General features: G+C 45.0%; 1 protein-coding gene across 2 annotated transcripts in view; it reads left to right on the top strand.

Moving 5' to 3' along the window:
• Nucleotides 1–23,975, top strand: part of MDN1 (midasin AAA ATPase 1) — a 902,759-nt gene that overhangs the window by 777,758 nt on the left and 101,026 nt on the right. For both annotated transcript variants that reach the window (XM_082250237.1, XM_082250236.1), the window contains exons 76-80: nucleotides 3,523–3,649; nucleotides 13,668–13,773; nucleotides 15,324–15,439; nucleotides 15,730–16,131; nucleotides 16,244–16,470. In XM_082250237.1, the coding sequence (XP_082106363.1) occupies nucleotides 3,523–3,649; nucleotides 13,668–13,773; nucleotides 15,324–15,439; nucleotides 15,730–16,131; nucleotides 16,244–16,470 (978 nt within the window). The remainder of the gene's footprint in view (nucleotides 1–3,522; nucleotides 3,650–13,667; nucleotides 13,774–15,323; nucleotides 15,440–15,729; nucleotides 16,132–16,243; nucleotides 16,471–23,975) is intronic.

The following is a 23,975-nucleotide window of genomic DNA, read 5'->3' as shown; positions in this document are numbered from 1 at the left end:
TTTATCCACATCTGCAACCGCACTGATTGTATCTGTGCGTGTGACCTTAGATGGAGGTAGCAGCTGCGATGGAGGCGCAGGTTCCCTTTGGCACTCACAAGCCACCTAGAGTGGCAAAGGTGTTTCCTTTCCCTGCCAATTTTGACAAAATTGTCGCTAAAGAGTGGGGATGACCAAAGCGTGCCCTTGGGGTCCCTAAGTAATTTTCTAGGCTTAACCCCCTGTGAGGAGTCCCTTATTAAGAAGTGCTGGTGGTGGACCCTCCTTTTTCCAAATTGAACAAGACAACCATGATTCAGTTTGAAGAGTCCCTGGTCGTTAAGGATCCGGCTGACAGTAAGGCAGAGGCTGTGGCCCGCATTATGTACACTCTGGCTGGTTCTGCAATGAGACCGGTATTCACCATTGCCCTAGTGTTGCAAACTCTGACTGAGTGGGCTAAGCTTTTAAGCCTTGACAAGAGTAGCTCCCCCTTGCCTTTGCTGAGCTGGCGGAGCAGCTAGTCCAGGGGCTGCTGTTTCTGTGATGCCTCTTTGGATGCTGCTCTGTTTCAGCAGTGGTCCTTCGGTGTGTCTTTTCGCTCAAATGCTGGTCTGCGAACCAGACTTCTAAAAAGGCCTTGACTGATCTACCCTTTTAAGGAGATCGCCTGTTTGGAGCTACCCTGGATGACGACATTAAAGGTGTCACAGGAGGGAAGAGTACCTTTCTTCCGCAGGCTACTAAGATCAAGGAACCTCATTGTAATGTGGGCTCTCCTTCTCGGCTCAAAGGAAGTTTTTTCGTTCTTCCCGGTCGACTGACAAGTGCTCGAAAGCCTTTCACGGCCTGCTCTGGAGGATCCAAATGAACCTGCTCTGGCAAGCCGAGAGCGGGCTTCTCCAGACCCGCAGACAAGGCTCCTTCAGCATGAAGGTGCACCCTGAACTGTCTCGGGGTGGCAGGACATTTTCGCTGGTTTCCGGACTTGTGGACTTCCCGGGTGCAAGACAAGTGGGTCCACAAAGTAATTTGTTCCAGCTCTTTCTCCCTGGCAAGTTTTCCCTTTGAACTTGCGCCTGTCCCCAGACCGCTTACAAGGGTCTGTTTGGGGCGGTACAAGACCTGTTACTTCAAGGGGTGATTGTCCCGGTTCCGATTTGGGAACGTTTTCAGGGTTTTTACTCAAACCAGTGTACAGTTCCCAGAAAGGAAGGCAAGGTGCGCCCAATCCTGCACCTCGAGGAACTGAACTGCTTTATGCAAGTACAGAAGTTCAGAATGGAGTCCATTCGCACGGTGGTGGCATCCTTGTGTCAGGTGGATTTTCTTGCCTCTATCAATATCAAGGATGTTTACCTTCAAACTCCCATATGTGACGGTCACCAGTGCTTCCTTCATTTTGCCGTGGGGGAGGAGCATTATCAGTTTGTGGCTTTTCCCCTTTGGTCTCGCCACTGCTACTCGGGTCTTCACAAAAGTGTTAGCACCGGTGATAGCTTTGTCACGCCAATGGGGGATTTTGGTGCTGGGCTACTTTGACGACATCCTTCTGCGAACTCAGTTTCCTACTGCTCTGGTGGAAAACCTGGAGATCACCATACAAACTCTGTGGGAGTTCGGCTGGATTCAGATTTTTCAGAAGTCTACTCTGGTTTCATCCACAAAGCTGGACTATCTGGGTCTGACTCTGGACTCGGCCTTAGCCAGAGTGCTCCTTCCTCTGGACAAACTCCAGAAATTGCAGGCTGCATTTTGTCTCCTGCTGTCCAGCAGATCGTCATCCCCCCGGGGTTGCATGCGGGTGCTGGGCTAAATGTGACAAGACTCCGCAGTCACTGGACAATCGGATCCGGCTGAGTCAGGTAACAAAGGAGTCCCTGATATGGTGGCTTTTTTCTCCAGCACTTCGTCTGGGCAAATCCTTCCTCCCATTGTATTGGACTGTGGTCACCACTGATGCCAGCCTGTCCGGCTGGGGAGGCTTCATCGGCAAGCATTCTGCTCAGGGGATCTGGACACTGGAAGAATACAGACTACTGATCAATGTCTTTAATCAGACTGTGTCTGGACCATTGGATGGATCATCTTCAGGGATGTCCAGTGCGCATTCAATCGGACAATGCCATGGCCGTGGCTTATGTCAATCACCTGGGGGGCACAAAAAGTGTCCTGGCGGCTGTGGAGTTAGCCGGAATTCTACGGTGGGCAGAACGTATCGTTCCAGCCCTCTCTGCCGTGCACATTCCTGGCATGGAAAACTGGCAGGCAGATTACCTCAGTCAGCAGGCGTTGGACCAAGGGGCGTGGTCCCTTCCTCCGGAGGTGTTTCAATAGTTGTCCGGTGGGGTGGGGCATTCCATTTGAATGAAGACCTTGTGTTGCCTTCCTTGTGTCTCAGGCCCGCTCATACGAAGGAATTTGCGTTGCATGCTCTGGATGTTGTTGGTGCGATTTGGGTGTATTTGACAGCTACTGAGTCCTTTCGGATGTCAGACTCGCTTTTTGTGGTTAGACGGACCAAGAAAAGGGCTGGCCGCTTCTTCGGCTTACCATCTCAAGATGGATCATACAGACTGTGATTCAGGCCTATTTTTATCAAGGGTCGGGTTCCTCCTTTCCCTGTGATGGCGCACTCTACTCAGGTGCTTCTTGGGCCATCCGTCATCAGGTGTCAGTGGCGCAGGTTTGCAAGGCGACCACCTGGCCGTCGGTGCACAGTTTCATTAAATTCTGCAAAGTGGATGTTTTGGCATCTGTGGATGCTTATTTTGGCTGCAAGGTTTTGCAGGCTGCTGTTTGGAGGGTCTGTTTCCTCTTTGGGGGTGTATTGTTCAGGTTGGGCTCCAGTTGTGTGTTTTTTTTTTTTTTTTTGCTCCTGTTATCTGGTTGGCTTCTTTTGTTTAGCCCAGGGGTTTTTGTCCCACCCTCATGTTTTTGGCACTGCTAGGGGAAGTCCACATGATTCTGAATATGGAGCACTGTGTTAGTGAACGAAAGAGAAAATAGGATTTTTGTTAATGTAAAATCTATTTCTCTCAGTTCATTGACTGACACAGCACCCAACCCTCTATGGAGTGTTGATACTTCTAATACTGCTTGTTACTAAACTAAAGACCTATAGCAGAGGGGAATGTATACCAGCTAGGACTGCCTATTGGCGTAGCCAAGTTGTGTTTTTCTGTGTAGTGTCCTACTCCTGTAGGCGGCTATATAACCCTATGGTTCTGACTATGGAGCGCTGTGTTCAATGATTAACATTTGTATATACATTGTTGAATCGCTGACTAACAGATGTGGGAGTATTGTATTTTGACAAATATGGTTAATATGTAATCTATGCATATATTAAACAGCTGTCACAACATGATTTTTTAAATGTGTTTATTCTTTTTGTATCGATGAAGATTGGTACAATCTTTTCTTGTAATATCTTTTGTGGTTTTTACAAATGAGGGTTTAATCCTATGTATATACAGTGAGCAAAAAAAAACATTTTTTTGTTTTGTGTTTCATATACTTATGTATGTTTATAAACTCTAGGCCTGTCATACCGAAAAGGACTTTCTTGGATTCGTACCAAGAACAATCAGGATATTCTCTGCCTGCACCCATTGGATGTGAACAGTGCTTTGACCATCTCAAACAACACCATAAAGACCAGTGCTGAGTATGTTTTAATAATGAATTTGTTGTTTACATTTCCTGCATCTTTTAATGCAATCACTTGAACCATTTCTAGTAATATATACTTTTCAGAACTGGTTTCATTGCAATGCTTACGAGTGGACTTGTCATGATCTTGTACTTTCTACTTTTTATTCATCAAAGAATTTCTGCTAACAAACTCCTTACACATGGTAGTATTTTAATTATATTAAGTTCTGTGCTTTTGTATTTCTCAATTAATCACACTTCTGCCTTTTCCTGTGGTAAAGTGCACCTGTGGCCAGGCTAAGAACATTTAAACCCCTCCGGTGCTTCTCCCGTCTCGCCTGTGTGATTGGGAAGCCAGAGTATGAATCTTCCAGCAGCGATTTACCATAGAGCTGGCCGTTTTGTTTTTGTTTTTTTCCTGGAAAGCCTGAGATCGGTTGATTTTTTTTTTTTTTTTCTTTCAGGCTATACATTCCTTGTAATATCAACTAAAGTGAATGAAAAATTAAAAGGGAAGTGTAAAAAAAAAAAAAAGATTTAAAGCGAACCTCCCCATCCCCTTGTGCTTGCACGCAGAAGTGAACACATACTGTACATAGGTCACGCTCGCATTTAAAAACAGTGTTTAAACTACACATGTGCGGTATGGCTGTGAACGTAGAGCAAGAGCAGTAATTCTAGCACTAGACCTCCTTTGTTAATCTAAATTGGTAACCTGTATACATTCTTAAAGCTTAGCCTATGGAGAGTTTTAAGTACCGACGTTTGGCTGCCAAACTCATGCTGTGTCCAATTGCAGCACGGGCTGGCAGGCGGTACACGAATATGTTTCCCCAACCATTTATTTTTTTTTTTAATGGCAAACATGTTCTACTTACCTGCTCTGTGCAGTGTTTTTTCCTAAATCAGCCCTGATCCTCTTTTTCTGGGGTCCCCCACCGGCATTCCTGGCTCCTTCTCCCTTTTGGGTACTACAAACCCCCCTCCCCCAAGCAAGCTGCCTACTAATGGGGGTACTTGTGCTGGCTCAGTCCCTGCTGTTTGCGTCCATTGACAGACAGCAGGGCCTTGAGTTGTGCTCCACCTCCAGGAAAATTGATCCTGCCCAGCATGACTCCTCCCACTCCCAGCATTGACAGCATTTTTATTATATTGGGAAATAGTTTTGCCTAACCCTTGTCTGCCTCCAAAGCCTCCTAAGCAGTTTGTATTCTGCTGTTTGCTTGTAGTTACAGCTGTTTGAATTAAACTCGTTGCTGCAGCCTTTTTGTCAGTCGGATGCCCCATTTGTGTTGCCTAAAGGCTCCCAGAAGTGATGGGCTACCCCTTGAGCCACAATCAGTAGGTGGATTAGACAAATCATTACTCAGGCATATGACCTGAAAGGTAGGGTTCCTCCCTTTCCTATGAAGGCCCACTCCACCAGAAGTGTTTATTCTTTGTGGGCTTTTGAGCATTACACCTCCGTTTTGGTCTGTAAGGTGGATATTCGGGCACAGGTCAGTAAGTCCTGGGATGTCCAATTTAAGAAAATTGGATTTCTCTATTGTCCATTGACAGACGCAGTTCTTATGCTTCTTATACCATTGGGCTATGCTGCCCCCTACAGGAGTAGTACTAGGCAGGAAAAAAACAGTTTACCATGCCTACGGGGGCTGTCCCTATAGACATAACCCCACACACCCTGCTCCAGCATACCAGTTTGTTTCTGCCTAGTGAAGAAGTAGGACTTAGGTTTCCTGCTGTGACTTCTCTGTTTTTCATTCTTTTAAGAATATTTTGTTTTATTTTCTTTACTGACTTCTGCTAGTAAGTGTTCCTCCTTGTGAACTACAAGCAATTGCCAGCTGAGTTTTCTCATTGGACAATCTAGATCCTTAAGCTCTCCCAGCCTGGCCTACGAGCGTGAGCAGGTTATCGTCCTGCACTAGGCCTCGACAGAGCCCCGCTTTGTATGGGGACGAGCCTGCGAGTGGATGTCTCACTGGGACGCGACGACCTGGAACGCCCTGAGTCGCAGCGTACCTCTCGGCTGGCAGCACCCCCACTCCGGGTGGTAGGTGATCTGTCCGGAGTGGACTCCACCCGGCCCATGGTGTGGTGAGTTAAAACAGCCCCCCCATATCCCTTAGTGGTCTTGGGAAGGGGGGGGGGGATATGGGCCCAATCCTGGGGATGATAAGACCTAGTACTTCCTAAAAGATCCCCCTGGCCTGTCAGGATACCTGTCCCTGTGCCCTGCCCCCCTCCCCCACCCCCTGCCCTTATTGCGGCTTTCACCTAGGGGGTGCTATTGCTGCAGCGCCTGGCATCCTGGGGGAGGGGGTGAAAATGGTACATTTTCCTGCTGAGTCTTGTTGCAGATCCCCTGTGACCTCCAATTTGTGGTCCCCTGACCGCATGACACGCTGTAGAGGCTGCCATATTTAGTATGGGCAAAGGAGAATTTCTCCCCATTGACCTGCATGGTGCAGCCATTTTCTCTGTGCTTCCCATTGACTTGCATTGGCAGCCATTTTTGTGTAGCCTTATAGAGCTACACAGGCAGCGTGACCTTTTCACATTATATCCAGGCTGATGTCATATCCTGCGACTTTCACTTTCCTGCTGCACAGATTGGCTCTGGAGGTTTCTCAGAGAGGTGGTAAAGTACTGGGGTCTCTGTGGGCATATCTCTGCGCAGTATCTGCATATATAAAAAGGGGACTCTGCATACCACGGTGATAGACGGTGGGGACTGCACTCAGCGCTCTTAAAGAGACAGTACACCTGTTTTTCTTTTGAACTAATTATGGAGTCCCAGGCAGTGGTTTCACCCTCAGACCCCCTTAGTGCGACTTCCGGATCGCAGTCGCTGGCCGCGATTTCAGCAGCACTAGAAAGCCGATTTTGTTGAAGAACGTCGATTTTGTGATGAAAAAGGTTAATAGCCGGAAACGGCCGCTGCCATCACAGTCATCGGTGGGGTCCTCTGATTCAGAGGCTGATATGGTCGCCACGGACACCGCCCTCCTTGAAGGATTGCTGTCCTCTCAATCGGATGGTGACCTGTTCTCTTCAGCTGCAGCGCGGGAACACGCTTTGGTGGAAGTCCTGATTGTTTCAGTAAGGGAAACTTTAAAAATGGCAGATGAGCCCACACTGGTATGGACACGGGTGTCCTTTTGGCTCCTGCAAAACCCAAAGATCGTGCAAGGTTTTCCCTTGTCCCGAGAATTTTCATGATATTGTTAATGAACAATAGCGGCGCATCAAGCACGTGTGAGTAGTGCCTAAGCGATTTAAACGCAGTTATCCCTTTGCTGAGACTGTTTTGAACCGTTGGTACAGCCTAAGGTGGATCATCCTGTATCCAGGTTGAACTTATCTACTATAGTGCCTGTGGAAGATTCTCTGGTGTTTACGGACCCGGTGGACAGACGGGTGGAATCCCTTTCCCGCCATCTTCATGTGTTGGTGGGTTCACTCCTGAAACCGATTTTTGTGTCTGTTTTGGTATCAGATGGTTACAGAATGGGTTCAGGTTTTTAACGGGAACCTAAATGCTGGCTTAGTTTCCCCGCAGCTGATGGAACTTATGGACCAGATGGCCCAAGCCCTGGTGTTCCTGTGTGATGCGTCCTTGGATGCAGCTCCCCTCGAGTGTCGGCTGTGGGGATTGCAATAAGACGCATGGTGTGGCTGAAACGCTGGTCAGCAGACCAGGCTTCCAAGAAGGCCTTAACAGATCTCCCTTTCATGGGAGAGCGTTTATTTGGCGACTCGCTGGATGAGTTGATCAAAGGTCTAACTGGTGGGAAGAGTACTCTTCTTCCTCAAGCTTCCACAGGTAAGGCACCCCGTAGTAAGCAGGGGCCTTCTTTCACCGCTCATAGATGGTTTTTTCGTGCCTCAGGGGCACAAGAAAAAGGGTAGCTGTTGAGGGCTTCTGGAGGGGCTAAAAAGTCATGGTCAGGGAAGACCAGCCAGTCCGGTTCTGCAGACAAGTCCTCTTCAGCATGAAGGGGCGCCCTCAACCATTTCTGGGGTGGGGGGGGGACGTCTGCGCTTCTTTCAGGAACCCTGGACTTTCTTCATTCCGGACAAATGGGTTCACAAACTGATTAATTCCGGGTACAAGATCGAATTTCAGTCCTGGCCGGCGGATAGGTTTTTTTTCATTCAAATCTTCGCCTGTCTCCAGATTGTTTGAAGGATTTCGGAGACACAGTGCAGGATCTCCTTGCTCAAGGAGTGATTGTGCCTGTTCCTCCGCAGGAACGCTTTCAAAGTTTCTATTTAACCCTGTTCACGGTGCCCGGGAAAGAGGGCAGGGTGCGTCCATTCCTGGACCTCAAGGCTCTGAACCGCTTTGTGTGGGTGCAGAAGTTTCAAATGGAATCCATTCGCTCGGTGGTAGCGTCTTTGAATCAGGGGGATTTTCTGACCTCCGTCGATATCAAGGATGTGTATCTACACATCCCTATTTACGGGGGACACCAGTGATTTCTCCGCTTTGCGGGGGCAGAGAAGCATTTTCAATTTGTGGCGTTACCCTTTGGTCTCTCCTCCGCTCCCAGAGTCTTTACCAAAATACTGGCCCCCGTATTGGCCTTGATGCCTGTATTGCGATCCTGGGATATCTGGATGATTTCTTATTTAGAGCAGACTCTCACTCGGCTCTGTTGGGCGACCTGCCAATTACAGTTCAGACCCTTCAGGAATTCGGGTGGACTATCAATTTCTAAAAATCTGCTCTGACGCCTTCAGTGAGGTTGGGTTATCTGGGGCTGATTCCGCCTTGTCGAAGGTCTTTCTTCCCCTGGAAAAATGTCAGAAGTTGCAGGGAGCGATCTGGTTGCTGCTGTTAACCGATCTGTCCTCACTACGGACTTGCATGAGAGCCCTGGGTCTGATGGTATCCGCCTTCGAGGTGGTTCCGTTTGCTCAGTCTCCCTCGAGACCTCTGCAAAAAGAGATTCTTGCCAAATGGAACAGGGATCCACAGTCTTTAGACAAAATGATACGCTTGAGCAAACCTCACGAGATCTGCTCTATCCTGGTGGATCCAGTCGTCAGCATTTGTCAGGGAAAGTCCTTCCTACCACTGTTTTGGACAGTGGTCACCACGGATGCCAGCCTATAGGGCTGGGGTGGAGTGTTGTGGAAGCTCTGTGCCCAGGAGACCTGGTCAACGGAGGAGTCTTCCTTACCGATCAATATTCTGGAGCTCAGAGCAATCAAGCTTTGCCTGATCCACTAGACGAATCAGCTACACAGTTCTCTGGTTCGGATCCAATTGGACAATGCCAGAGGAGGTAAGAGGAGCAAACCGAATGATACTGCACTGGATAGGCTCTAGACCTCAATAGATGTGTAGTGGAGCAAAGCAAGTGAGTCTCCTGAAGACATATGTCGGGCCGCAATCTATTAAAGTAACTGAAAATTGCCCGTCTTTTGACACCATCCGCCATTCCACGCACATTCCAAGTTAGTACCTTAAGATTAGAAGCTAAAGACATGTTGCACTTTTAAAGGGATTACGTTCAGGTGTCTGGCCGAGGGGAAACCCCGCAGGACTCCCCCCCCCCCCCCCAGTAAGACCCACATACCATATCACTGCCCACCTAGGTGGGCCAAACAGTACATGCCATGAATCAGCAGCAGTAGGCAGTTCCATCTGGCAGAAGTGGCTGGAAAAGTTCAGGTCCGGATAGGCCGTGCAGGTCAGTAGAGTGTGGAGCATCTCGCCCGAAGCAAGTCTCGCATGTAAAACAGAGCAGAAAAACCATAGAAACCAAAAGAAGGGGACCAACGGGGTCCAGCAAAGCAGGACATTCTGCTTCACATGGCAAAAGCGTCCTCGCAGGACAGCAAAATAGTGAGGAGCAGTGCAATAACTGCATCCAATGAGCAAAAAAGGAAGTTGGAGAAGAATGTGGTCACGCTCTGCTGAGTGGAAGGTCACACATTCTATTCCCAAGGGGGGGGGGGGTAAAAAACACCAGGCGATGAGGTGGTTCTCGAGTAAAAGTTCCATACTTGCTCCTAATCAGCATTTCACCAGATCAGGATAAGAAATCCGGGCAGCTAGGGACCAGCATTCCTTGTCAGATTGCGTCCCTCCCTATCCAACCACTGCAGACCCGTGGACGGATTCTCAAAGAACTGAGTAGAACCATTGGCTATCACCTTCAATTTTGCAGGATAAAGCATAAAGTACTAAACATCCAGATTGCGCAGCCTCTTCTTAATGTCCATAAACTTCGCACAGCGGCATTGCACCTCCGCGGAAAAATCCGCATAGAGAGAAACCCATGCATTACCGACGAAGAGGTCAGGCGTAGATCTGGCTTTATTAAGAATTGCATCCCAGTCCTTATAGTTAAGGGGTTTGAAGAGGAATGGTCTAGGGGGTGCCCCAGGTGGAGGAGGTCTGGCGGGTGCACGTTCCACTGCAAACATTGAGGAGAAAGAGTCCCTGCCAAACGTGTCAGTCAGCCAAGTTTCAATAAATGAGACAGGCTTTTTCCCTTCAGACTTTTCAGGGATTCCCACAGCTCTGACATTGTTCCTGCTGATGCGGTTTTCCAAATCCTCCAGTTTAGCAGCATTAGCCGAGGACACTGATTGAATATGTTTCACATCCCGCAGCAATGGCTGCCAGTCATCCTCCATGGAGCTAACTCTGCCCTCCAGTGCAGTGGTGCGATCCCTCAATTTTTGCATGTCCTGGTGGACGAGGGAGAGCTCCGGCTTCATCCCCTTCACCTCCCCCACCAGCACGGGTATGTTAGCATTGCCCGTGGTCACCGCAGAAAAGATCTCCCGCAGGGTGGGCTCGGAACCAGAGTTAGTGGGGTCCGCTGCAGGCCACACAGGGAGCATGGCTGAGGTGACTGTGTAGGCCAGAGTCTCCTCCGCAAGCAGCGGTGGGGCATCTTCCCCATCCACACACCCCATCTGCACGTCCTCCCCACTACCGTCATAAGCGGGGGGCTGCTGTATTGTCTCCCTACCTGGGGGCTTAGAAAAGAGCCACTGGGCTGCCTCCTTCTGTCTCTTTTTAGCCGACCAGGCCGCGGCGCCGCCATCTTGGATTCCCTTCTCCGTCCCCTGGCGGGTGCTTGGTCGCTGTCTGGTCATCACAGGATCCGCAATAGGCACCTGATGGGTAAGTATGGGGGGTCCGCAGTCTGCCCCGAGGTGTTTCAGGTAAGTAGCAAGTAGGATGGTGAAGATAGTCAGATTTGGTCAGGATGGCAGCGGAAGACATCCTTTCACATTACGCGCCGGCCACGCCCCCCCCCCCCCCCCCCCCCCCTTATTCACACCAGGTTGATCTACTCAGAACACTGATTTAAAAGGGCTTACAAACACACTGCAACAGATCCAAAATGATACTTAGTGCATTTTTGATAATCTAGTGCTCTGCGATGCATTGTAGTACATTATCATACATTGCAGTGCTCTGCAATGCAATGTAGGCATGTTCCTTTTTGAAAGGTCCTGCAGAGCACCAACACATGCAACTTGCATTACTGTGCACGTTGCTGCAATGCAATGGAGTAAATGCTCTAAATAGCTGCAATTTTTTTGCTTTTGTGTTTATATCCAAAGGTCATTGCTCGTATAGGTTTGCTCAAATATTTCCTGATTTGCTCAAATATTTCCTGATGTGCTGTTGTATAGAACAAGTGCAATGCTATATGTAATGCGTGAAAAATCCCGAATATATAGATTGAATTGCTGTTCCTACCATGATTAACTACTCATAAACTTGAAATAATCAGAATGTATATAGAGATGGTGGTGTGCTATTCTTGTGTTATATGTAAATATACAATGCTGATTCATATTGTGCATAAACAATAAATTACAAAAAATATATATTAAAAATGTGATAAACCGTGATTGAAAACAGTGATAATCTATGATAAATTCCGTGATTGTTTAACAATTCATGCAGTGCTTTGCAATCTGAATAAACATATGTTGACTTTGTAATTAAAACTTCTTAAAACAACTAGTAAAGTGCTTGGTGATTGATCCTTCCAGCTACTGAAAAAACATCTCTGTGTGCAGTGCACGCTCACCGGCACTACAAAGTGTTTGTGCAATGATCAAATATCTCCACCTGCAATTCTGCAAGCTTCTTATCTCCGTGGGCCGGTTGGATAGTGTGTGTGTGTGTGTGTGTGTGTGTGTGTGTGTGTGTGTGTGTGTGTGTGTGTGTGTGTGTGTATATGTGTATGTGTATATATATATATATATATATATATATATATATATATAAAAGATGTTCCATAGTGCATTATCCTTTTAAAACTTTTAATATCTGTAAAACATAGAGATTCACTCACATTTAAAGCGGAGTTCCACCCTGGGAATATTTTTTTTAATAAAAATACCCCCGGGACAGTCAGGGCTAGTACATTACACAATGGCTATAGCCTCTGATCTGTCCCGGGTTGCACTTACCTTTTAGAAGAAATACTTACCTTGAAAATGTATTGTCCAGCGCTGCCATCTCAGGTGTGGGCAGGTTGAAGCCAGCGCGATCCTCTTCTGCGTCGTCTTCGGTCCCACGATTCACTGCGCCGGCCCCGCCGTCACTTCCGGTGCCTCAGCGTCATCCCTGCACAGCTTCTGGGCATGCCCAGAAGCTCTTTAGCAAGGTATGACGGCGCCTGAACCGGAACTGACGTTGGGGCCGGTGCCGGCCCATTGATTCCTGGGAGTGATGACGTTCAGCTCCCAGGAATCATTGCAAGCCAGGAAGTGACGAATCGCCGTGGCCGCCGAGGGGAGGAAGAGGAAGTAAGGTGAGTATATTTTCTTCTAAACCAGGTAAGTAGAAAAAAAAAAAAATTGCGATTATCCATTTGTTTTTCAGGTGACCCCGGGCATGAAGATGGAGGTAAGTTTAATTTTAGGGTGGAACTCCGCTTTAAGATGTGCAAACAGGCGATGTCAGATGTACTAAATATACAATCTATATGGTCTTATTGGTATCCTATTGGAGTCTGCCATGAAATAGTCCCGTTCACTTACTCCACGGCTCCCCAGCTCTGATCACCGTGGGACAGCTGACTCTGATGTCACTGGCAGTTGCACTGATGAAGTCACGTGTTGTGTGATGTAACATGTGGGAGGAGCCAGTGACTTCAGACTCAGCTGTCCCACTGCGATCAGAGCCGTGGAGTTAGGGAGCGGGACTATTTCACTGCGGTTTCCAAAGAGATACCAGTAAGACCACACATATTGTTTAGTACATCTGACATCGCCTTTTTGCACATCGTAAATGTGAGTGAATCTCTCTGTATGTTTTACGAATATTAAAGTTTTAACGGATAATGCACTATGTAACGTCTTTTATTTATATATACTATCCCGCCGGTCTACTGAGGTAAGCTTGCATGATTGCAGGTGGAGATATTTGATCATTGCACAAAAACACTTTGTACTGCAGGTGAGCGTGCACTGCACACAGAGGTGCTTTTTCAGTAGGTGGAAGGATCAATCAAAAAGCACTTTACTAGTTTTAAGAAGTTTTAATCACATTGTCAACATGTGTTCAGATTGCAAAGCACTGCATGAATTGTTGACAATCACAGACTTTATCATAGATTATCACTGTTTTCAATCACGGATTGTTTATCGCATTTTGAATATATATTTTTTGTAATTTATTGTTTATGCACAATATGAATCAGCATTGTATTATTTACATATAACACAGAAGCATAACGCACCACCATCTCTATATACACTGTTGTGTTTCCCAGTGTTGGATTTTTGTTTGCATGATAAATTGGCTTCCAAAACACACAAAGATATCGTAGGTGCAACCAAAACACAGGGCTGAAACAGTGTACAATCAGCGCTGTGTTTTGGGTGCACGTATTATTTTCACTTGGTGATGAGCAGCAGCGGCAGTATTATTTAAATATTGTATCACTATTTTTTGTTGCTTAGCGCAGGGTGGACTTTTTAGTCATTTATCACACAAAGATATCGGACTGATGTTCTGTTTGTGTACTTTTACTTAGGTTACTAGCAGAGATCACTGTAACTTGGGATGGATGTCAGAAATATTTTTACAGATCTCTGGCACGTATCTCTAGATTGGAAACTGCACTTGTGTCTCCTGCAAAGGTAATATATTTAGCTCTTGGTTTTGTGAAACAAATTTCTTTAGTCGTACAGTTCAGGACACAGGCTCTCTTATCATTATGAATGGGTTATATATGCAGCTAACCTCAAGTGATTGGAATAAAAAAAAAAGAACCTACAACTGCCAGCTAGCAACAGTGATGGACATCATCTGTCTGAGAAATGCTTAATGTAGAGGCTTTCTGTCTCTCCTCCTCTGGATGATATTACAAGATGATTCTTCTATCAATAGGCTGCATCATAGCCATTGTGTCTTTTCTTGTAGCTTCCGGATCAGTGGATCTGCAGAGCTCTGTGGGGACCATACCTAGGCCCCTTCTGGTGAAACATGCGGGGTTAAGCTGTAATGTTGCTTTGCACTCGATCCTACTGTGGGCTCTCCCCTTGGCATGTAGTTCTGCCTGGTGCATATCCCTGTCCCTGAAGACTAATGCGGGGGGGGGGGGGGGGGTACACCTATTGTGGTGGGTGAAGCCAGGATTGGGTTAATTCGCCATTTTATACTACTACTAAAATTGGGAGTAAAGGGTTAATGCCATCCCAGGGTTCCCTTGTCTAGGTTATCCCTATGGAGTGCATTGGGAACTGCTGTCCACCCTTCCAGTGTGAAAACTCTATGGGAGCAATTTCAAAGGCACAGCAGATCACTAGCCCAGAATGAAGGGGTCAGATGGGATGTGCTAGCTTGGGCTCAGCTTTTTAGCTCCCTTTGTGGGTGGTTGTCTGTTCAGGGACCTAGTACTTTTTTTTTTTCCTGGGCATTTGGCTGGCACTCTAGCTTACCAGCTTCCTCTTATATTTCTTGATAGGAACTTTCTGCCACAGTGTCACATTTCATGGGCAGAATTTTTGGCCTTGCTGTTGAGACCATAGAAAGCAGGTGCCAAAGCCATGCTCCTTTGACCCTCCCTCAAATTGTTCAGTTTTGCTCTTTCGCCAGACTCTGTGCCTGATAGCTGAGGAGAATAATTTTGTATTTTGTGTGGCACAGGAGGATGCCTACTACAGAGTTTTCTCCCAAATTGAAGGAGACCATTGCTTGCTTATTGGTGGTGTACACTTTTTTTTATAGCAGTGGAGCAGCACCCTTGGGTAATATGGTATGTAGTCTCTCAAATTCAACCTGTCCTATATAGAAACCTGACCCAGAGAAACGGTCTTTAGGAAATGGGCATTTCCTGTGGTAGAGCCTGACATTTTTTGCCTTAACAAGACACTCACAGTCCCCCATGAAGAATACATCCATGTTCAATGACCCAGTAAAATAAAATGTTAGAGGCCCTCCTTTAAGCTGCCTTTTCTTTAGTGGACCCTGCCATGCACCCTTTGGTTGTGTAGATGGAAATTTATCAAGCCGTTGTCTGCATTAAACATATGGCAGACTTAATTGACACTAGTGTTCTGGATTGAGACAAGTACAAACTATAGGAGGATATGCTCTGTTCATATTTAATGTTGAAGTTTTGCATCCACTTTAACTTACCTGTGTAATTAACTTGCAGTGTTTTTTGTTTTTTTTTTTCCCTGCTCAGGAACTTGGATTGGGGAACATTGAGCGAAGCAAGGGTTTTTCTGGTCACCTGCTAAAGGTCCTTGTGAAGCAGAGGAGTTCCCTCACAGCTGTTACTGAACAATGGATTGTTTTTAGGTACCTTCCAGGCCTCCTAATCCTTTTAAAGCTTAGCATATATGCGACTAGACTTATACTTGTTATAAACACTTTGTGCTGTCATGCTGCATTCTCTTTAGGAAGGTTTATTCTAATTTGAGTTTTTTCTCCTGACATAGCCGAGATAAAGAACCCTGTGCTCTATTGCCATGTTCATCACTTAGTAAAATTTAGCTGAATGTTAAATTTTCTAAGCACCTGACAGCTCAGATTGGCTTTTGAGGTTTTCACTCCACGCTTTCTTCACTTTGTTTTCTTTCATGTTTCAGAAAATTGTTGAGCAGCATTCAGGAGATCCATTCATGCTTAGATACATCTAATGACTACAAGATTGCTTTCCCACCTCAGGACGGGATGCAACAATGGCTTGACCGACTGCAGCACCTGATTACACAGTGCAGTGTTGTACTGAAGGAGCTCTCATTGTTTCTAGAGTGCTGTCCTGTAAAAACTAGTGAAAGTGAAGATAGTATATCTAAGACAACAGAACTGAACATGCAATCTCCTGCTACTGCTGACTGGCTGCCAAAGTTGTGCACTATGCGCAAATCAGACAATGACTGGCAGCAGCTGAATGCCTCAGTGACAAAAATGTTAAGAGAAGTAAAGAACTCTAAGGAAGTTGTGGATAAGCTACGACCACAGCCTGGCGGGACTCCCTTTTATTCTTGGTGAGCAGGCCTTTTGTAATTCGATCTCTTGTATTACTGGATAAAATGTAATTTGGTGAAATTGAGTATTCATAATAATGAAAATTTTTGCTTTTTTATATTTTTACATCAGGGCAAACTTTGAAGCTTGTTCAGCAGCAGTGGACACAATGCAAGAAATCGCTGTAGACTTAAGGGATGTTGAGTTGCTTTTTGTTCTGCCTGAGACAGAAGTGAAGGAGGCTGCACAGCACATGATCTTTCTGAAGAGCATTCACTACCTCCGAGAAGAGATCCGTATCGCAGGAAGGGAGTTCTCCTTGTGGAAATCCCGTCTGCAGGCGATTGGACGAGCAAAGAGTAAGATCACTAAGTGATGGTGTGAAAAAGTACAGTAAACTTTAGACTGAAGAAATAATGGGGTACTCTAAATAATTCATGAAGATGGAGACAGGAATCAAAATCTAGATGCACCTTTTAACATACATTTTGGTTTTCTTCTCAACACCATTCAGCTGTCACATATAACAACCATAATTAAGAAATGTATCTGTGGCCTGTGCTACAATAAAGTCTGTCACATATACAGCTCTAGCCTACTATTACAAAAACCTAGTTATTGTTTACTATAAGTACTAAAGCCAGTGTGTACCTCTTCTTATCATCTAGGATTGGAGGAGAAAATCGACATATTCAAGCTAAATAATACTATTATGTATGTGTGTATACAAGGCTTGTACTAGGGAAATTTCTGCCAGCTGTATTATCTTGCATGCCTTCTACTCACTTTATTCTACAAAGTTTTGTTTCATTTTCCCAATTCAATTTGGGTTATGAAAGGTTTCAGTATGCAACACTTTTATTTTCTTTTGGTATAGTTAAAGTTCACCCTCCAAGCATATAGTAGTCATAGGAGGGCTGTTTATCTTTAGATGTTAAGAAACTGGATCTTTCCAGTCTCTTGGTGTACCTCAAAATTAAGAGAGCCCTGGGCTCTTAAACTGGACAGTTTAACTTTTGCATGCTCTAAAGTAATGAATGTGGTTTTAGTACTATCAGTTCACACATACAGGAAAATAGAAGTCAACTACTGAGACTAGACGGTAAAAAGCATAAACCCAACTTAAAGCAAAAAGCTTGTATTTGAGTGTTACTGGAGCCAAGTTAATATTCCTCATCACCCAGACCATCAAGCTGATTATTTTCATTTCACCATTTCATTTTTTACTGCAGAGAGCACCAGATAATGTGGGCACTTGGTGCATTATGGTGTTGACTTAATTCTTAAGTAAATTTTGTTCTGATTTTTGTGGTACATATTTACTGATCAGTGGTTGCACCATAGAAACCCAGCCTATATTAGAATAGCTTCATATGCATGGTTTACACATTTGGAGGCACTTAATCTGTATCTATACTGCAGTCCCTATAGTAAGTATAGAAATTTTGCTTTGTGCTGTGCAAATATTTACATGCATTCTGTGCAAATATTTACATGCATTCTGTGGAATGGATCTTTCTCTTTTCTTTTTTATTTAATGAGAGATACAGAAAGTTATAAACCGTTGGTTTGTACTACCACCTACAAGATGATTGGACACCAGCAGACAAAAAATCTTGGTTAGCCCAGGGTATAACCCCTTCCTACTACAAGCATGCCTCAGTTTTTTGCTACTGTCCTAGAAGGATTGATGCTTTTACTTTAGCCCCACTGTTTTAAAGACTATCCTATATTATTAAAGCAATATTCTCTAAACGTTCACTTCTATAAAGAATCTTCTCTACACTGATGCTGGATGTTTTCCCTCCCATTTACAATCAACTGGCATGGCCTTCTTTAGCCTAGCCTTTGAACTGTAGCACAATTGGACCCCACTGAACTGAGCAGGGCTAGCCTGGAAGTGACCTCCGAGTTCTGATAGTCATCTTCCAGTCCCAATTCTGATTAGCTTAGCCGCGGAGTCTGTCAGCTCCCGCATTCAGACGTTGCCCAAATTCTGACTGACTTACTGAGTAGGTCAGGCAGTGCACCATGAGAAAATAGGTAATGATGGAGCCCACTGACCAAAAAAAATTTAATTTTTATTGTTCACGGAGTGCCATTCTTACTCATTTACCAATGGTTTTGCTGCATAAGGTGTTAGCGCTTTGGGGAGTTGAGTTGTCTTCTGCTAGGTGGAGTGTCGCACGCAGGCCCCACTATTTCCCTGCCTTGCCTTGTCAACAAAGCATCTCCCTGCTGCTTTTTGTGTGGCAGAGAGTCTTGTGAAAATTTGATCTGGTCTTGCTGCCCTCCTACAGTGACTCTGGCCATTTAACCTTCCAGTCATTGACCTGGTCTGTTGGTAGCAGGTGAGGTTATGAGAGCACTTGATGCTTTGCCTCTTACTCTGAGTCTAGATGTTGCTCAACCATGTTGCTTTCAGAATGCCCACTGAGGTTGCTGATGTATGTAGCCTGGAGTCATGTTGTTAGTGTCTCATCTTCTCTGAGTTTTTATTGGCTCCATTGGGTGTGGGGCTGGGTTCTTTGCTTGTTTGCTTTTTGCAGTGGTTGTGCATGACTTTTACCCAGATAACCCGGTTGTTTGCTGACATTGACCAGAGGCTGTAAGCCACACTCCCATGCCCCTCACTATATAGAATTCTGTATCTGACTTGCCCACAGCTTTGGTGACTGCTGAGCCATCGTCCTCCAAAACAGAGTTGCGCAAACCATTACTGAGCTTATCCCTGAGAAGTTGCACTCTATTGCTATTATTACCAAGTAATATGGCTTTTATTGATGCAGTTTGAATCACTCTGAAGCAAGAAGATCATTCTGCTGTTTTTACTAGTTTAGGTCCATCCAATTCAACCTGTATATACAGTGAGGGAAGAAAGTATTTGATCCCTGCTGATTTTGTACGTTTGGCCACTGACAAGGAAATGATCAGTCTAGAATTTTAATGGTAGGTTTATTTTAACATTGAGAGACAGAATAAGAAAAATATCCAGAAAAGCGCTTTTTAAGAAAGTTATAAATTGATTTGCATTTTAATGCGTGATATAAGTATTTGATGCCCTATCAATCGGCAAGATTTCTGACTCCCAGGTGGCTTCTATACAGGTAACGAGCTGACATTAGGAACACTCTCTTTAAGGGAGTTTTCCTAATCTCAGCTTGTTACTTGTATAAAAGACACCTGTCCACCGAAGCAATCAATCAGATTCCAATTTCTCCACCATGGTCAATACCAAAGAGCTGTCCAAGGATGTAGGACAAGATTGTTCACCTACACAAGGCTGGAATGGCGTACAAGACTATCGCCAAGCAGCTTGGTGAGAGGGTGGCAACAGTTGGTGCGATTTTTCGCAAATATAAGAGACGCAAAATAACTGTCAGTCTCTCTCGGTCTGGGGCTCCATGCAAGATCTCACCTTGTGGAGTTTCAATGGTCATGAGAACGGTGAGGAATCCGCCCAGAACTACACGGGAGAATCTTGTTAATGATTCAGAGGAAAACTGAGTGAAAGTGTTGTGGGCAGATGAGACCAAAATAAAGCTCTTTGGCATCAACTCAACTCGCCATGTTTGGAGGAGGAGGAATGCTGCCTATGACCCCAAGAACACCATCCCCACCATCAAACATGGAGGTGGAATCATTATGCTTTGGGGGTGGTGTTCTGCTAAGGGGACAAGACAAGTTCACCATATCAAACCATTGACGGTTGGGTACATGTACCCTCAAATCTTGGGTGAGAACCTCCTTCCATCAGCCAGGGCATTGAAAATGGGTTGTGGATGGGTATTCCAGTATGGGAATGACCTAAAACACTTGGCCAAGGCAACAAAGGAGTGGCTCAACAAGAAGCACATTAAGGTCCTGGAGTGGCCTAGCCAGTCTCCAGTCCTTAATCCCATAGAAAATATGTTGAGGGAGTTGAAGGTTCGAGTTGTCAAACATCAGCCTCAAGATCTTAATGACTTGGAGAAGATCTGCAAAGAGGAGTGAGACAAAATCCTTCCTGAAATGTGAGCAAACCTGGTGGCCAACTACAAGAAATGTCGGACCTCTGTGATTGCCAACAAGGGTTTTGCCACCAAGTACAAAGTCATGTTTTGCGAAGGGTCAAATACTTATTTCACTCATTAAAATGCAAATTATTATATAACTTTTTTTGGAATGCATTTTTCTGGATATTTTTCTTCAGTCTCTCACTGTTAACATAAACCTACCATTAAAATATAGACTGATCGTTTCTTTGTCAGTGGGCAAATGTACAAAATCAGCAGGGGATCCACATACCGCCCAACTTTTGGAGATGGGAATGAGGGACACCTATTAGCAAAAGTATGTAGGCATAAGACATACCCTCTGCCACGCAAAAAAAAAAGTTATTAGTTAAGCTCACAAGTGCTTTTTTTTTTTTTTTTTTTTTTTTTTTATACCATTTCTTTATACTAGCTTTTGAATTTTACAAATGCAACAATTTCAAAACTGGATGAAAGGTTTAGCACTGGGAAACACTTTTTAAAAGATAAAAAGTGTGTTTTATATACAACTATATAGATCACACCAAAATGAGGGACAGATGGACTTTGTTCTAAATCGGGGATAGTCCCTCGAAATCGGAGACAGGAGCTATGCATCACATACTTTTTTCTCTCACTGTATGTGCATGTATATTTGTTAATTTTTATATCCCAATATATTTTAGCTGAGAAACACATCTAATAGGTGTTTTTTAATTCATCTACACTTCCTATTGATACCTGCTATTAGGGAAGAGTGTTCCATAAGTTTATTTTTTTGTAGTAGATCCTCCAGCCCCCATGTTAGTCTATGCAAGAGCAACAAAACTATCTTTAGTTCAAAGACATCCTTCCTGAGGGTTGGTGATCAAAACGGAACTGCATTTTAAAGATGAGGGCAAACCCACTGTTTTGTAAGTTGGTAATATTAAAGTGGACATCGCTGTGTCTTTTATTCCTGCAATTCTCAAGGCTAGAAAGTCCACTTCCCCAAAGTTTTTTTTCATCTCGTGTGGAATGCTTACAAGTTTCCCATTGGGACAAATCATCTCCTGTAGTTGGGTCTGGACCAGCATTGGCTCTCCACCCCATCAAGGGTAAAGTGTCTGCACTTTCCATTCTCTTTCAGAGACCGTTGGTCACTCACTTTTGAACTGAGACTTTTGGGCAGGGGTCTCCCATGTGGTACCACCTATCTGATTTCCCAGGATTCTGATTCTGGTACTCTCTGTGCTTCAGAAAGACTGATTCTCTTTGTCAATCCACATGGGCTACAGAATGGCACCTTCTCATTTCACTGCTTCTTGATGACTCAAACGGACCATCATTTGTGCTTATGGTTTCAAGGATTTGTTTACCCCATTTCCTCTTAAGGCTCACTCCTATTTTTTATTTTTTTTTTCTTTAACAGACGGAATGTTTATTGATATAAAACATTAGTGTACATGTGCATAGTAACAGCTCACAAAAGAGAAGTCTTCATCATCCAGGGATACATTATATAAACGGAATTAAGGTGGTCAGAGATATTTTGTTGAGATAAAGATAGACATAGTATACTTCAGGATAGGTCGTCTTTAAAATAGAAACATTCATCAACTCAGCGGAGTCAGAAACTTGATATAAGGGATATATAATACAATGCCATACCAGATCAAAAACAGGAGAGGTGGAAAAAGTGGGGGGGGGGGGGGAGGGGTCTGAGAGGGGAGGATGCGGCAAATAATTACATCATGGGACTACTGTAAGATGTCTATACTCCACCCAGGCAGACCAAATTTTGTAAAACTTCTTAGTGCAGCTTCGGCCCATATGTCAGTTTATACATTGATAAAATATAAACCGTTTAGCATGCATATTAGTAGACAAGGTGTCTGTCATCCCCAGTAAGAGTATCAGGGTAACAAACTTAAGCGATCCCCCGATGATGTCAGCAACCACTGCCAAACGTTTTGACGAGACCATACCACGTGAATGAAGTTTCCTACCTCCCCACGGCATCGTGGGCATAAGTCATAGGATTTACCGTAGATAACGAACATTCTACGGTAACGAATGTTAACTGTATAAACCGATCTCTTGCAGAGATCATAAGGGGAATATATTGTTGGAGGCTCTCAGTCCTGTCCTCGCCTGTCAGGTTGGGCACATCTCATTGCCAAGCCTGAAACGCCCATTTTGCACCAGTATTACCCACACAGGTGAGCCGAAGATAGCGTCTTGCACCACACACTCAAGTGTGTGGTGCAATAATGATGGAGGAAACTGAGCACAAACAGCATGCCGCATCTGCAGGAACCTGAAGTACATCAAGGGAGGAAGCAGGAATCGTCTTTTCAACTCAGCAAATGGGTCTAGATGACCATCAGGCATGATATATTGCAGAGTCCTAACTCCATGTCGAGCCCAGACCTGTTGGTCAGGCACAGTCTGCAGATGAGGTAATAGCGGATTGCCCCATAGAGGGGTGTAGGGAGAGAATGTTTGCGGCTCTGCAATAGACCTTCAGACCTGTCTTCATACCAATGCCATGGTTTTCTTAGCGTTGGTAGCCTTTGGGTTTGACCTAGGCCCCCTATAGACCAGGTTGCTAAGTCCTAATAGGACACAAGTATCACCGCTTCTAGGTTTACTGCAGCATTGATTTTGATATTTTACAAACCACCACCGCACTGAAACCAAGACAGCCGCCCAGTATTATATCTTAAAATTTGGCAACGCCAGGCCCCCCATAGACAACGGAAGCTGGCAACTCTAGGGACAGAACCTGCCCAAATAAAGGAACCGATGGCTTGGTCCAGTTTGGCAAAAAATGAATTAGGGATACGAACAGTGTGCCTAAATACATATGAAAATTTGGGAAGGAAAGACATTTTATTAGATTCACTCTGCCAACTAATGTAAGTGGTAGGTTTTTCCATATTGCGCACCTCTGGAGAAAGCATTTAAGGACTGGATATAAATTGTCCTCCAGGTACTTCAGTAAATCCTTTTGGATATAGATACCAAGGTATTTGAACCGGTTGCCCCACTTAAGAGGGATAGGTAAATTGGGGGGGGGGGGGGGGGGGCGGCGCCCGAGCTTGAGGGAACAGAACTGACTTCTCTCAATTTACTCGGATGCCAGAGAATGAGCTAAATTAATTGATTATCTCTAGGGCAGCTGTCAACGATTGGCGGGCATCATTAAGATAAAGAAGGGTATCATCTGCTTATATAGACACCTTTTCTACTAGGGGGCACCGATATACCAACGACTGCAGAGGAAGCTCGAAGCATCATTGTCAGGGGCTCCAGTGCTAGGGCGAAGAGGGGGCAGTCCTGTCTGGTGCCTCGGTGGAGCGGGAAAGATGCAGAAAGGTTTTTATTTGTACGAACCCTGGCTGTTCGAGTATAACATTTGCAACCACTATATAAAAAACGCTCCAAACCTGAATTTGTGTAAGACCATCCACAAATAGTCCCACTTCACCGAGTCAAAGGCTTTTTTGGCATCTAGGGAAGCCACTACCTCCGATCCACCCACCCTGTCAAACACAGTAAACAATCTTCTTCAGATTGATATCCATGCCCTTACCCAGCATAAAACCACTTTGATCCCCATGTATCAAGGAAAGAATTGCTTTGTTAAACCGGAGTGCCAGAACCTTAATTAGGATTTTAGCATCTGTATTCAGCAGAGAAATAGGTCTATACGATGAACAGATTTCCGGCTCTTTGCCCAGTTTGGGTTTAACTACAATAACCGCTCTGGACATTGAGGGCGGTAGCAATGAGTCCTTAAAGAGTTTGTAAACCCTCTCTTATAACTTGTACCTATAGGTAAGCCTTTAATAAGGTTTACCTATAGG

The sequence above is a fragment of the Pelophylax lessonae genome (genome assembly GCF_965119305.1).
Source record: "Pelophylax lessonae genome assembly, chromosome: 3".
NCBI classification, from domain to species: Eukaryota; Metazoa; Chordata; class Amphibia; order Anura; family Ranidae; genus Pelophylax; species Pelophylax lessonae.
Note: the sequence above shows the minus strand (reverse complement) of the source record. Positions and strands in the feature narration are given on the sequence as shown.